General features: G+C 50.4%; 5 protein-coding genes across 5 annotated transcripts; 1 reads left to right on the forward strand and 4 right to left on the reverse strand.

The window, feature by feature from the left end:
- Positions 1-80: 80 nt before the first annotated feature.
- Positions 81-2,102, reverse strand: N7496_011918 (exonuclease V; the record flags this gene model as incomplete). The annotated part of the gene is made up of 2 exons (XM_056704831.1): positions 81-1,570; positions 1,667-2,102. 2 exons carry the CDS (start codon positions 2,100-2,102, stop codon positions 81-83), a joined length of 1,926 nt encoding a protein of 641 aa, XP_056550791.1.
- A 384-nt stretch (positions 2,103-2,486) lies between these two features.
- On the reverse strand, positions 2,487-3,602 carry N7496_011919 (Mpv17/PMP22 family protein; the record flags this gene model as incomplete). Its single annotated transcript, XM_056704832.1, has 2 exons — positions 2,487-2,898; positions 2,971-3,602. 2 exons carry the CDS (start codon positions 3,600-3,602, stop codon positions 2,487-2,489), a joined length of 1,044 nt encoding a protein of 347 aa, XP_056550792.1.
- An 861-nt stretch (positions 3,603-4,463) lies between these two features.
- On the reverse strand, positions 4,464-6,390 carry N7496_011920 (MFS transporter; the record flags this gene model as incomplete). The annotated part of the gene is made up of 2 exons (XM_056704833.1): positions 4,464-5,924; positions 6,022-6,390. The coding sequence occupies 2 exons, from the start codon at positions 6,388-6,390 to the stop codon at positions 4,464-4,466; spliced, it is 1,830 nt and encodes a 609-aa protein (XP_056550793.1).
- A 3,805-nt stretch (positions 6,391-10,195) lies between these two features.
- On the reverse strand, positions 10,196-10,849 carry hhtA (histone H3; the record flags this gene model as incomplete). Its single annotated transcript, XM_056704834.1, has 3 exons — positions 10,196-10,473; positions 10,539-10,646; positions 10,825-10,849. The coding sequence occupies 3 exons, from the start codon at positions 10,847-10,849 to the stop codon at positions 10,196-10,198; spliced, it is 411 nt and encodes a 136-aa protein (XP_056550794.1).
- A 731-nt stretch (positions 10,850-11,580) lies between these two features.
- On the forward strand, positions 11,581-12,075 carry N7496_011922 (histone H4; the record flags this gene model as incomplete). Its single annotated transcript, XM_056704835.1, has 3 exons — positions 11,581-11,590; positions 11,712-11,987; positions 12,050-12,075. 3 exons carry the CDS (start codon positions 11,581-11,583, stop codon positions 12,073-12,075), a joined length of 312 nt encoding a protein of 103 aa, XP_056550795.1.
- Positions 12,076-12,695: the final 620 nt, after the last annotated feature.

Genomic DNA, 12,695 nt, shown 5'->3' on the forward strand with positions numbered 1-12,695 from the left:
TGATGCTGTGGCTCATGTTCTGAAAGTAATTAGTAGGTTTTTGTCGTTCTTAATTGTGGTAAGCAGTCTTTCTTTGTATCTCAGATATCTGCCAAGGAACCTGCTCTTCGTCTCCGATTTCGAGTGGCATAATCCAGCTCACGTTCCTGTCGCCATGAACACTCATCACGAAACTCGCAGATCCGGCATTTCCAAGCTTCCACGATCCCAACACCTTGGGGATTGCGCTGGCCGCGCCACCACTCCATCTGGTCAGTGAGATAGGATGACATCGTGTTCGGGTCGAATAGGAAAGACCTGCTTCCCAGGAGTTTTGGGTGGAGATCAGTCGTAGGAGCTGACGAGAGGAAACGGGCCGTAAGGACTGGGGAGAGGAGAGTAGGATAGTCTTCGAGCATCGTTGGCTGTGTCAACGAGGGGATAGATGGTGCCACGGACTCTTCATGTGGCGAGAACGTGGGGATGAAGGTAAGGCGAAGTTGCTCTTTCATGTATCTCCATAGACGGTGAAGGGTTCCATGAGTCAGGAGAATACTCGTCGAGTCCTGACTGGCATGGGGAGGACTGGAAGCTGGGCCAAAGCCATGAGAGGCTTGCACCGCCTCTTCGGGTGTAGGAACATCATCTAAATCGAATTCCTGTGATGAGACGGCATCGAAGAATTCATCGTTCAAGCCGCCAACCTCTGATATAAATGCATCAGTGAATGGTTTCTCAGGGTCGAGATTGTAGCGCGCTGCGAGCACATCCATTGTGACATCGTCGCTCGTGATAAGACGGCTCAGCATGTGGTAATAGAGTTGTAGTTGGAGTAAAGTCGGTCGGAAAGATGTGCTCTTGACTGTCGGGACAGAGCCACCGGCTTTTGTCTTGACATCCGTCATGTATATCCGTGGCAACCCATAAACCGCCGGGTTATCTTCAATGGGAGGAGGCACTTCCCCGGGAGCTCCCAGGTCAGCGAGATCTGAAATTCGTTTTCCACCCTGAGCAGAAGACAACAGGAAATCAGATAACGACATCTGATATTCAGGCAAAGCAGCCCGTGACTTTCCCGCATCCTCATAGTATCCAGCAGCCGTAGCCTCAAGCTCGGAGTCGGGACATTCGTAAGAAAGCTGGTCAATAACCCCATTGACCAACTCCCCATCAACAACGCCCCAAATCTCCAGCTCACGCGTGATGCCATATTCCCTCAACATCCGCAGACCCTGTATAACATTCCAAATCCGCAGTGCCCACGCATCCTCCTTAGTCTTAATCTCCACCGGGACCGTAGTGTATATCTCATCCTCAAGCGTCTTATGCACGACGCTCCCCTTCTTCATAGCAGGCGTCCTTCTCTTCCGCCCATGCTTGGTCAGGGTATACCAATACTGCAGCTCACACCAAGCAGGGGAAACCAAATCAGTAACCGAGAACGCCTTATTCGGCGGCCGTCGAAACCGCTCCACGGGGGTCCTCGTTTCCAGCGTCGGGGCTAGTTGGGTCTCTCGCGTCCATTCAAGCTCGCGCACTGCACTGCGCTCTCGTTCTCGTTCTCGTCCTTCGGTTGATCCAGGATGCTCCACTAAACGCTTCGGAGATCTACGTGTTAGCCTAACTCAGGACGATGGAGAGCAATCCATAGATCCCTCAAAGATAATGAAACCAGACACTCTCATACCAATCTGGGAACGACTGTTGTTTGAGCCCTGGCTTGCCATAGGGCTCCGTGGGCTCGTCGGCCCAGGCCAAAGTCGCTGGCTCGAACGTCTCCATGGTGAACCAGGCTTCTCTCGGCCCAATACCTTCGGCAGGCGGACGCCCGGGGCATTCGTGACAGCATCTTCGATATCTGCGACTAGCGCCGCTATAGTCGCCGGTTGAAGGGAGTCGAGATCTTCAAGTGTTGCCGCGACTGGCGTAGTGATTGTGTCTTCGGAGATATGATTTGGTGTTGGTGTTGACACTGGGGTGGCGTCGCGTTGGACGGTCGCGTGTTCCGCGGCAGCTGTGGTGACTAGCTCGTTCAGTAGCTCCTCTTCATCTGGGGTAAAGTCGGATCCGTAGTCGCTGGAATCGGAGACTTCAGGCCGCGATATTTGCGGTGGGCAGGACATGCCTGCGACTGTTGAGGGGGGTCATGTCCTGTGTGGGATGTAAGAGTTGAAGGAAGAGAAGGTTGAGGCGCGAACGTCATCGCGGAAGGCTCCGAGGAGGTAAACTACATTTGGAATTCAGGTTTGACAAACAGCGATCAAGTTGATTTCTCGACGCTTTCAGCGAGCTATTACTTTATGCAGAATATTCTTTTGTCAAAATGATAGTTGACTGAGAAACAACAGAAAGAAAAGTCTATATCTATGATCGAAGCTTGGTATCTATCCAATGACAAAAATGCAATGCATCGCTCCAAAAGCCACCAATGAATCAAACGCCCGCAAATGACAGGACATGAAATCTATACAAATGCCCAACATCAGAAACTCTAAACAAGCTTCATCCTACGCAGCAGCAGTTGCAGGAGCCAAGCTCTCAGCCATCACTTGTACATTCAAAGCCTTGTTCTCTTCCGCCAGCACCTCACGAGCAGCCTTCTGATTCAGCCAGCTCAAGTACGTCTGCCAACCAACGGCAATGACACCCGAGAATACGTTCCGGAACTGCGCCGGGACGTACATGAAGCTGAAGGCAGTGACGGCGGGCCAGAGCTTGACGCTATTGGTCACGCTGACGGGGAGAGCCTTCTTGAGGCGCTCCCATGTTTCCTCGAGAGAGGCACCCGCGAGGAGGGAGTGCACGCTGAAGAAGTAGGTGTTGAAGACGGGAGTGAAGCAGATTTGTTGAACAACGACTTTTGTCAGGACAGAGAGGATTTTGGAGGAGTAGTTAAAGTGATTGTGGAGGAACATGAACCTAGAATTCGAGGTTAGTCTTTCGAGTCTTCACAGAAGTGTCCTGATCGAGCTTGCACGTGCAGGTACTTACCAGTTATATGACGGGATACTTGATCCAGCGCCCACAATCAAGTGTCGCACCGTCCGCCACGGATCATATCCACCCCCACGACTAACCTCCTTCTCATCCTCACCCTCCAATGCCTTAGCATCATTATCCGCGGACTTTGCAGGCTGAGGAGCCTCCGACGGAAACATCAACTGTGCGCTCAAGTCTCCACACAAATAAATAACAATAGAGCTGTAGAACTGCGTCGCATACGGCTTCCGCTCCTGCACACGCGAGTACCACCTGCCCAGCTGTCCCAGCGGACCGGCCTTTATAATCTCGCGCAGTCCTTTAGACTTCACCACCGCATTCGCAGCACCCGGAGCCGTCGCTGCGCCGGCGGCTGTCACTGCCGCGGCGGTATTCACAGGCTGGGCTGGGGACGGAGACGGGGCATTTGACGGGGTATTCTTTGGAGGCGCATTCGCGGTCACTCCATCACCGCCAATCTTGCGCTCTGCAGGTGTCTCAGGCGTCGTCGGGGCATCGGAGGATTTGTGTCGTCGCGGCTGGCGCACCCGTCGTAGCGGTGCTCGAATATTGGGGTTGATCGGGCGAGGACGAGTCGCAAACGCCGATGCTTGGGCACCGAGTCCCCTTTGGAAGAGACTCATCTCTGGGTATTCAGATACTCGTCATACACAGTGGGTAACGACCAGATATGACCACAGTGAACAAGAAAAAAAATCCGGGGTGACTCAGGCATACACGGGGGGGGGGGGGCTAAGTCCGATTGTGGCGATAAGGGAGAAACGAAAAGTACCGATAACGGAAGGTGTTTCCGAGCGGGAGGAGTCAAAGAATAAACAAGTAAATAATGGTCTATTGGGTATATGCTGAAAAAGAAGGTGAGTCAACAAAAAAACAAAAGAGGTGTCTTTTCGATAGAAGGAAGAGAGTGAGATTAAAAATCAGAGTCAGCTGTTACCAGGATTCGGAAGTCGGCCCGCGGAAATGCCGTGATTCTCCGATAAAAGTTATTCCCGGGCGGAACTACCAGTAGAAATGAGATCAGATCGCCGAGAGATTACGATCTTGGAGTCACTACAACGAAAGAATCTAGAGAAGAAGTGTATACTTCGTATATCAACCTACAGTCTATAATTTACAATATAACGGTTTTTTTTCAGAAAATATTCATTCAAAATGAATCACGCTATATCCAAAACCAACTCCAGATCTATATGCAGGGTAATAATGAAGCCCGTAAATACATGAGGTCGTTCCCGAGTGTATACACATGGGGAAATAAGGTATCAAACAATCCAAACAAAAAAATGCAAGAACAGGCGGGAGTATAGTCACCGCACAATGCAAAAGACAAGTGAGGAGGAAGCTTTTTGGTAGAAAAAGTGACGAGGGAGAGAGCAGGTAGACACTAGGATTAGGATAGAGGAAGGCACTTGTGTATAGTGCGAGAGGCGAGAGTTGGAAAGATGGTAGAGAAGGGAGTGGGGAATTGTGAGAGTGCTTCTTTAAGCCTTGAAGGATTCGCGGGTGTTGATACGGTCAACAACGTATGGGTTTCCTTCGTAGGTAGGTACGCGAGCCAGCGAGCCCATAGTGCGAGCCGACGCGGTTGAGTGGGCTCGGCTGCGGGTACGTTGAGCCGCAATGGGCTCATCTTCGGCGTGGGAGGAGGAGCTAGACAGAGAAGGCTCGTGCGGGGCGGGAGCCTCGGTGCGGTCGAACTCGAGTTTCTCCTCTTCTTCCTCGCTAGGAATGGCAGTAGCCTGTTCCTGGATCTTGCGCATGAAGGCCTCGGACTGGGCAGCGAACTTGCAGCGAGTACGGATGGCGGCACCATACTTGTAGAACAGGAAGGGGAAGGGCACGCAAGCCAGCGCCAAGAAAGCGGGGATCGAGGACGCCCAGTGGATGCCGAGGTTGTTGTACATGTACGTGGTGAAGAGAGGGAATGCAGCACCGAAGAGGGAACGCATAACGGAGTTTGCGGCCAAGACGGAGGCGGCGAAGATGGTGTATGCGTCGATTAGGTAGTTCATGATGCCGAGGAAGACGAGAACCATACCGAAACCGAAGGGCACACCGGCTGCGATACTGACCATGAAGTGGACGCTTGGGTAGTTGGTCCAGGCAAACCAGAACAGACCGATAGGGATAGCAATGCAAGCAACCATGGTCGGGGGCAGGCGGGCTTCGGGAGGCGCGAATCCATCGTGCTTTTCTTGGACATTGATGTAGCGCTTGTTATCCCAGAGGGTATAGACGACGGCAATCAACATGCCAACCATGATACCCAGGAAAGCAAGACCACCAATACCCTGGTTCCAGCCACGTTCGACCTGGTAAACAATGGGGAAAGCAGCGAACATCATGTACAGAGTACCATAGATGATAGCCATGTACAGCGATAGCAGGAAAACGATAGGCTCGCGGAAGAGGAGGATCCAGGGACGGGACAAGGCAATCTTGAAAGATTCCTTCAGAGAAAGTCTGCCCTGGTCGATATCAATCTTACTGCGGTAGACCTTGCCAGTAAGCTTTGAGAGCTTCTCAGCACGGCGGCGCAGCAGCACTGGCGCATAGGTCTCGGGCATAAGGAGAGAGCCCATGATCCAAACAGCACCGGAGAAGATACCCAGGAAGCCCATCACCCACTTCCAACCCTCGTTCATACCCAGGAAACCACCGATGATAGGGCCCAGAACGGGACCCAGGAAGGGGGCGGCAGCGAACAGACTCATGGCGATACCGCGCTGCTTGGCAGAGAACATATCGGCGATGACACCACCGGCGTTGGTAAGGGGCGATGATCCAAAGGCACCGGCGAAGAAACGGAGGATGATGAGGGTGTAGGCATTCTTGGAACCGGCGCAGCCAGCGTTGAATGCAGTGAGGGCTGCATAGGTAGTAGTGAAGAGGATTTGACGGCCGAACAATTCGCTAAGAGGAGCCCAGAGCAGGGGACCAACCTATGACATGTTAGTTGTCATTCCTGCAACATAGGAAGCTCGAGCTCAAGCTCAGGCAAGCTAAATAGAGCTTGCACCGGGCAGGGAATCAACTTACAGCAAAACCAACGACGAAAAGCGAGACACCGAGAGTAGCAACTTCGCTGCCGATGCCGAATTGCTCTTCGATCTCCTCAACACCACCAGTGTACGCAGAAGAGACCAATGCAACAGCCAGCGTCGCAATAGCCACCACGGCAGTGAAACTCCACTTCTTCAACTGGCTGAAACCCATCGGGTTACGAGGGTCATCGGGGATCCATGTCACGGCATAAGGGTCGTCTTCAGTGCCGGAGCCGGGATATGGGTGGCTGACAATCTGCTGGGTGACTACACCTTGATCGAAGACCAGGCGGAAGTAAGGAATAGAGGTGGGGAGAGTGGATTCGATCTTTTCAGATCCATTTTTCTCGTCGTAGCCCGCCATAGTGGGCGGATGTATGAGAGTGGGCTTCGCGAGATGTTGTATAGTATAGCGTAGCTCGTCAGGCAGACGGGATGCGATGCGAAGGAAAAGACGCAGTAGGTGGGAGATATTGATGACGCAGAGAAATAGTCAAATAATAAGGACCGGGGAAAGATGCCACCAAAATAATAATGCGCGGGGTTTTCCCGGTTTATGTTTGGTTTTGGGAGGATAGTAGGAAACCCTAGTTATGCACCGTTTGCGGGGGAGGCCGATAGGAAGAAATGGAATACGGGATTCGGGACGGTGCTGGATTAGAGATTAGGAGTTGAGTAGATAGCGAGATGTAATTGTAGAGAGAGAATAAAATAACTTCTTCCAGAAGGTCCAGGACCAAGGGCCCCCTTTTGAATGATGGCAATGGATAGAAATCTCCTACAAGGCTACGAGTCAGGCGATGGGTCCAGGATTTGTGGCGTCCTAGTTTTTCGTACATTCATCCGTAGATTCAGGGACGGATGTACACCGGTGTTAGGTATTAAGCTACATAAAAATGTCCACTGTGCATATCTACCTTGGAATAGGAAACCAACGCCCCAGCAACAAGAAACACGGTTGGTCACTAGCTCTGCTTAGAAATGGTCGAGCTTGGATGCAGAAAAAAAATAAGTGGATACCGAATGCCGACCCATGGGCCCCCATTATGCTATGCTCAGGTACTGTACATAGTATATTCGAGATGGAAATATATGAGAGTCGAGTCATCGATGACAGTCAAGGCTGTCACAGAATGCTTCCTTAATTCCGATAAAATTCACCCGGCTAAAATAAGAGCCCGTGTCGAAGGGCGCGAGAAACTAGGAATACACGAGGTCTGATTGCAGAATGACGCAAACAACCAGCGCCACGTGACGGGGGTTATGCACGGCACAAAGCCACGTTTGCTGGGGCGCCGGGTACTCGGCACGGGCCTTGGCAAGTCTCGGACTTAACAGTCTGAAACAGTCGGGTTGTTTATCATTGTGATGGGTCAATTTCTGAAGGTGATCGAGTTCGCGAACATTCAGGGTCTAATTCTAAGAAGTGAGTTGCATCGATATTTAATCATTCAAATAGTATTGTTCCTTGTATTTATTTTAATCTCCACATACAGTAACTTCCCGGGTAAACAACCACGATCCATATCCATCTACAATAGCTTCAATGTCAAAGGGTTCGGTCAGATTCTTATCGTGCAAGGGCCACATCCGTCGATGGCTTCATCACATACAGACGCCGCACCCAATGAGTCCCAGGATGTGGGCTCCGGGTTCCGAATCTTCGCATCGTAGAGCAGTCAGCAATACAACACAGGTAGATCTGATGTCGATCTAGGTATAATTCTGTCATCTTGTTCATTATTATTCCGTTTATAATACTCTGATGCAACCAACCCTACTGGGTGGGTCTGAAATCCGAATTGCTCTAGAATTGATAAGCACTAAACATCAACCCCGAAATCCTTATTTATGCCAGCCTTGTGTCGACGGACCCTTCATACGAGGGTTCTTCATAAATAGGCTACCTTCTTCTTGAACTTTCAAAATGTTGGATTTATAATGATTTGTCACTTTCATTTGTTGATTACAATTATACCGAATATGTAGCCTGCTTGGGATATGTAAACATCAAAATATTCAATGGACTAAATGGCTTGACGATTATCGTTCGTCAATATATACCTCTGCAACCACGTCCCACTCACTGGTGAGCTTCGGGCCATGCCGATCAACTGCCATAGCCATTAAAATGGGTCTATTGGAATGCTTGTTTGTGATTGAGTCTATCCTATTGATTTCTCACCGATGAACCTAATATCGAGGGCCGGATCAGAAGATTTCTTGAGCAGATTTCCACTGGTGATGATGGACACCTGAAAATTAAGGTTACGAGTTCCCGATGGAGCGTCGGGCTGCCATAGATGCAGGGTTGATCCAGTATCATGATCTCTATTTGGGAGTTAGAAATATAATAGACGGGGGCTGTCGAGAATCTCAAATTATCTTCTTGTAGAGAAACGGTGTAAAAAAGCCGCCAATACTCAGATCAACCATGATGATTGTCCAAAGTGTATACTATATACACACAACTGGGATGAACCACGCCTGAAATATAACCCTGCCATTTGACAGTACAGCATGTACTCTATAGCTCCTCGCATCCATAGTTAAATCAAATTTGTATAATCTCAAATCCCCAGGTATGCCATGAACCAACGGAACCCGACCGTTGGATCAGGGCATCTCAAGTTCTCAACCCAACAAATCAAATCCGACCGAGGCACGGCAACGCCGAAAACCACAAATCGGGTGGCAAGCAAGTCCCAAGGAGAACCCCCGAAGGAAAATTCTGCTGCAGGGCAGCCACCGGAAAATTACCCAAGCGCCAGGCCATGTTGGAAATTTCTTTCCTGCCTAAGGCTGCAAAATAGAAAGTCTCGATCATGGCTTCTCGGTTGCCCCACCTTCGTTGCATGTACACTGTGGAAAGGGTGTAGAATTGGAAGGCTGTGATCTGGGTTCTAGGAAGGATCTAGGATATAAAAATAATATCATTCAATTTCTAGCGACTCGGAGAATATGGAAATGTGATTTTTATTCGGATATACCCCTTGTATCATGCAGGATCAGAAGATCAAGTTTCGCTCTCGTTTCGATGGACTTTGTTCATCATGACGTATACCTGAGGCAGAAAATTATCCACCCGCTGCGCCAGGCAGCCCCTGGATCAGGGCCAGGCTCTACACGGCCAGGGAGATGCGCAGAGTCGTTTTTTGGCGGGGGTTTGAGCAGGAGAACTCGTCAGAAGAGAAATCTATCTTCGAGAAGGGCAGAGGGCTACTGTAGTGCGTAGTATGCTTCTCGCTATTCTCATGGTGGCGCTGCCTGGAGACGCATTCTTTGTCGACCCCGCGACGGTCGCGCAGCAGGGGCCTTCTACATTGCCGCATGGGAGGGTGGAAGATTCTTAAATGGAGGGGTAGTAGATCTATTGTAGATATTGAAAGGATTTCCCATTTGATGCTGTACCTATAACCTTTATTTCAGTGCTTTGTTTATTTGGAAACGGGGTGCCAGTAACTGCTCAGATGCTGAACGGGGGCAACTATCTTTGATGATAGAGTTGTCAGACATAGACTTGGGTTACCATCGTTGACTGCAAATTTACCATCTACGATAGACATCGAACTTGATATTTGAGAAGCCCCATGTTCATCCACAATAGAGAAAAATCAGGTGCAGATACAGGCCACATGGGTATCGCAGTCAAGAGTCTTCTACATCCACCGTATCATGACCAGACTTTGGCCTCAACGCAGTAGACCACTCGACGCGACAAGAGTGTAGCCCCACAAGCGCGGCAAACAATAACAACGCGTCCAGTCGCTGAACACAGGATTTCAAAGCATCGTTACATGGAAGGAAAATTGGAAGTGGGTTGAATCATAGAAGATCGCATTTTCAGCGTCTATGTCATGAGATGGTGTGCGCTAAGACACCGTGCTAAGAGGTAATTCCTTAATGTACATGCCCATGACTGAACCATCCGGTCCCCAAGCCAGTCAAGGTTGAGGAGGATGACAGTAGCATTGATTCAGCGAGATAATAAAAAGCAAAATTCAGAAACAACCCATTGATTCCGAGCCCATTTGATATTGGAAAGAAAGCAAAAACCCGTCATGTTGATCGCCAGTAGTCATGAAAGAAAAAGCAGAACCCCGATCGCCTTCCCAGAAGATTTGTCGACAAGAAAAGCAGCTGATTAGTGGAATAAAGAAATGTTCCATCTAAGAGCGCTCGCCACGGAGGCGGCGGGCCAGCTGGATGTCCTTGGACTGGATGGTGACACGCTTGGCGTGGATGGCGCACAGGTTGGTGTCCTCGAACAGGGAGACGAGGTAGGCCTCAACGGACTCCTGGAGAGCACCGATGGCGGAAGACTGGAAGCGGAGGTCGGACTTGAAGTCCTGGGCGATCTCACGGACCAGACGCTGGAAGGGGAGCTTGCGGATGAGCAGCTCAGTGGACTTCTGGTAGCGACGGATCTCACGGAGAGCGACGGTACCTGTGGGTGGTTTGTTAGAACAAGATGCTCGATGTGTATTGCAAGGATGGTTGAAGGATACATACCGGGCTTGTAACGGTGGGGCTTCTTGACACCGCCGGTGGAGGGGGCGGCCTTGCGGGCAGCCTTGGAGGCGAGCTGCTTACGGGGAGCCTTGCCACCAGTGGACTTACCTGTAAAGAGAAGGGTGGTTAGCGCAAGTTGTTTTGGATGAGACGCGTCGCGTCCCGGAACCCCTCCACTCGTCCCAAAATGGAAATGGCACAAGGCCATAACCCAAATGAGACGATGACGAAGATGGAAGCGAGAGAAGCGAGCGACTGGAAGTGAAGCGAAGCAAGATAAACTTACGGGCAGTCTGCTTGGTACGAGCCATCTTTGATGATGAAAGTGGATGTGTTGATGATGGAAAAGTTTGGTTGTCGATGAAGGTCGTTGGAGGGATGAAGGAGGAAAGAAGTGGAGGGTGGGGGGAAGGTATTTGTAGGAGTGGCCAAGGGGGGTGAGTGATCTGGCGGTTTGCGGGTGGGCCAATCAGAAATTGCGCTGGCAGATCACTTGCCTGGGCGATTGTGCAGTATCCAAAATCACGCGATCTGATTGGTTAACCGATAGTCTAAGCGAGTCTGGCCCGTGATCCGGCCAATCAGCGTGCAGGATCATTGATCTAGAATGCCATTCCTGTCTACTCTCTGATCTCCGCGCTGGAAAGGGTGGCAGGGTTGATTAGAATGATCGGAGGTATTCTACATGCCATACTCTTAGGGATGGGCCAGTTTTCCAATCCCAGGGGATCGGGGCTGGCATAGTTGGAGGGGGAGGGTACGAATCAGACCAGATCAGGATCACGGGGTGACTAAGCAGCAATGGTGAGCCGCCCGCCTGGCAGATCAGCGGCCCTGAGGATCCTCAGCTCTGATTGGTTCATCCGCCCACTAGCGCGTGATCCGACGTGATTTGGGACGGACTTCCCCAGCAGCAACTTCTGCTACAAATATCCTTTTACCCCTCGGCCCTCCTCCTCTTCTTCCCCATCCAACTCCGACAACACAAAGTCTCTCCACTTTTTTCAACCTTTTTCAAAAACTTCACTAACCTCATATCATCATGTCTGGACGTAAGTCTTCTCTTCTTTCTTGATGAAGACCCATTCCCTCGATTGGGTTCATCTCCCCCACATCGCATCTTCTACCAAGACGCGTCTTGCAAGAATCACTAACGCGTCTTCCCTTCTTCAGGTGGCAAGGGTGGCAAGGGTCTCGGCAAGGGCGGCGCCAAGCGTCACCGCAAGATCTTGCGCGACAACATCCAGGGTATCACCAAGCCCGCTATCCGCCGTCTCGCTCGTCGTGGTGGTGTCAAGCGTATCTCCGCCATGATCTACGAGGAGACCCGCGGTGTCCTCAAGACCTTCCTCGAGGGTGTCATCCGTGACGCCGTCACCTACACTGAGCACGCCAAGCGCAAGACCGTCACTTCTCTTGACGTCGTCTACGCTCTCAAGCGCCAGGGCCGTAAGTTTCTTCCGTCACGTCCTTGTCTTGACGCGTCTTTTTCTGACACTTCCTCTTTCCAGGTACCCTCTACGGTTTCGGTGGTTAAGCGTGTCATGTGTTTTCTCTTTTCCGGGCTGTTTCACGGTATGATGGGACGTTGGGGTGTTCTCTGATTTATTTTACAATCGTCATGGGTCTCTGGGTTTGCTTTTTCATTACAACGACTACCACTTTTCGCGTCCACTATGGGTCTGCTAGTGTTCGCCTTCTCTGAGCTTTCCTGTATCATAGCGGCCTCCTACAATCACGGCTGGCACCACTCGAAACGGTGGAAAGGATCAATGATCCGATACGAATACAATTAACTGGAAACTACAATAATGCTTATTCTTTGTAATTTGAATTATCACCGTAGTCTTTGTATTGTTTTGTTCGTTGGGTGTTGGTGTATTCCGTTCCATCGTCGCGTTGTTTATGTATGGACGCGTTCGCTTTCCCGTTTGGTCGCAGCGTGTCAAGTCTTGTTGGTATGATTGTATCGACATTATAGCTCCCATGTACTTCTGTCCGTTCTGTCATCAATTGTATGGCTCATAGGTATCATTGCCAATTTGAATGCTCCAAGTATGGATCCTTGTTGTTTTCTAGTATGGCCAATTGCATTGGACTCGATCTATGTCCATGTCCGGTAACACAACATTCTGATCTTGTCAATTTTGCAGTTTT

This window comes from Penicillium cataractarum, assembly GCF_028827025.1.
Source record: "Penicillium cataractarum strain IBT 29864 chromosome Unknown utg000009l, whole genome shotgun sequence".
Lineage (NCBI taxonomy): Eukaryota > Fungi > Ascomycota > Eurotiomycetes > Eurotiales > Aspergillaceae > Penicillium > Penicillium cataractarum.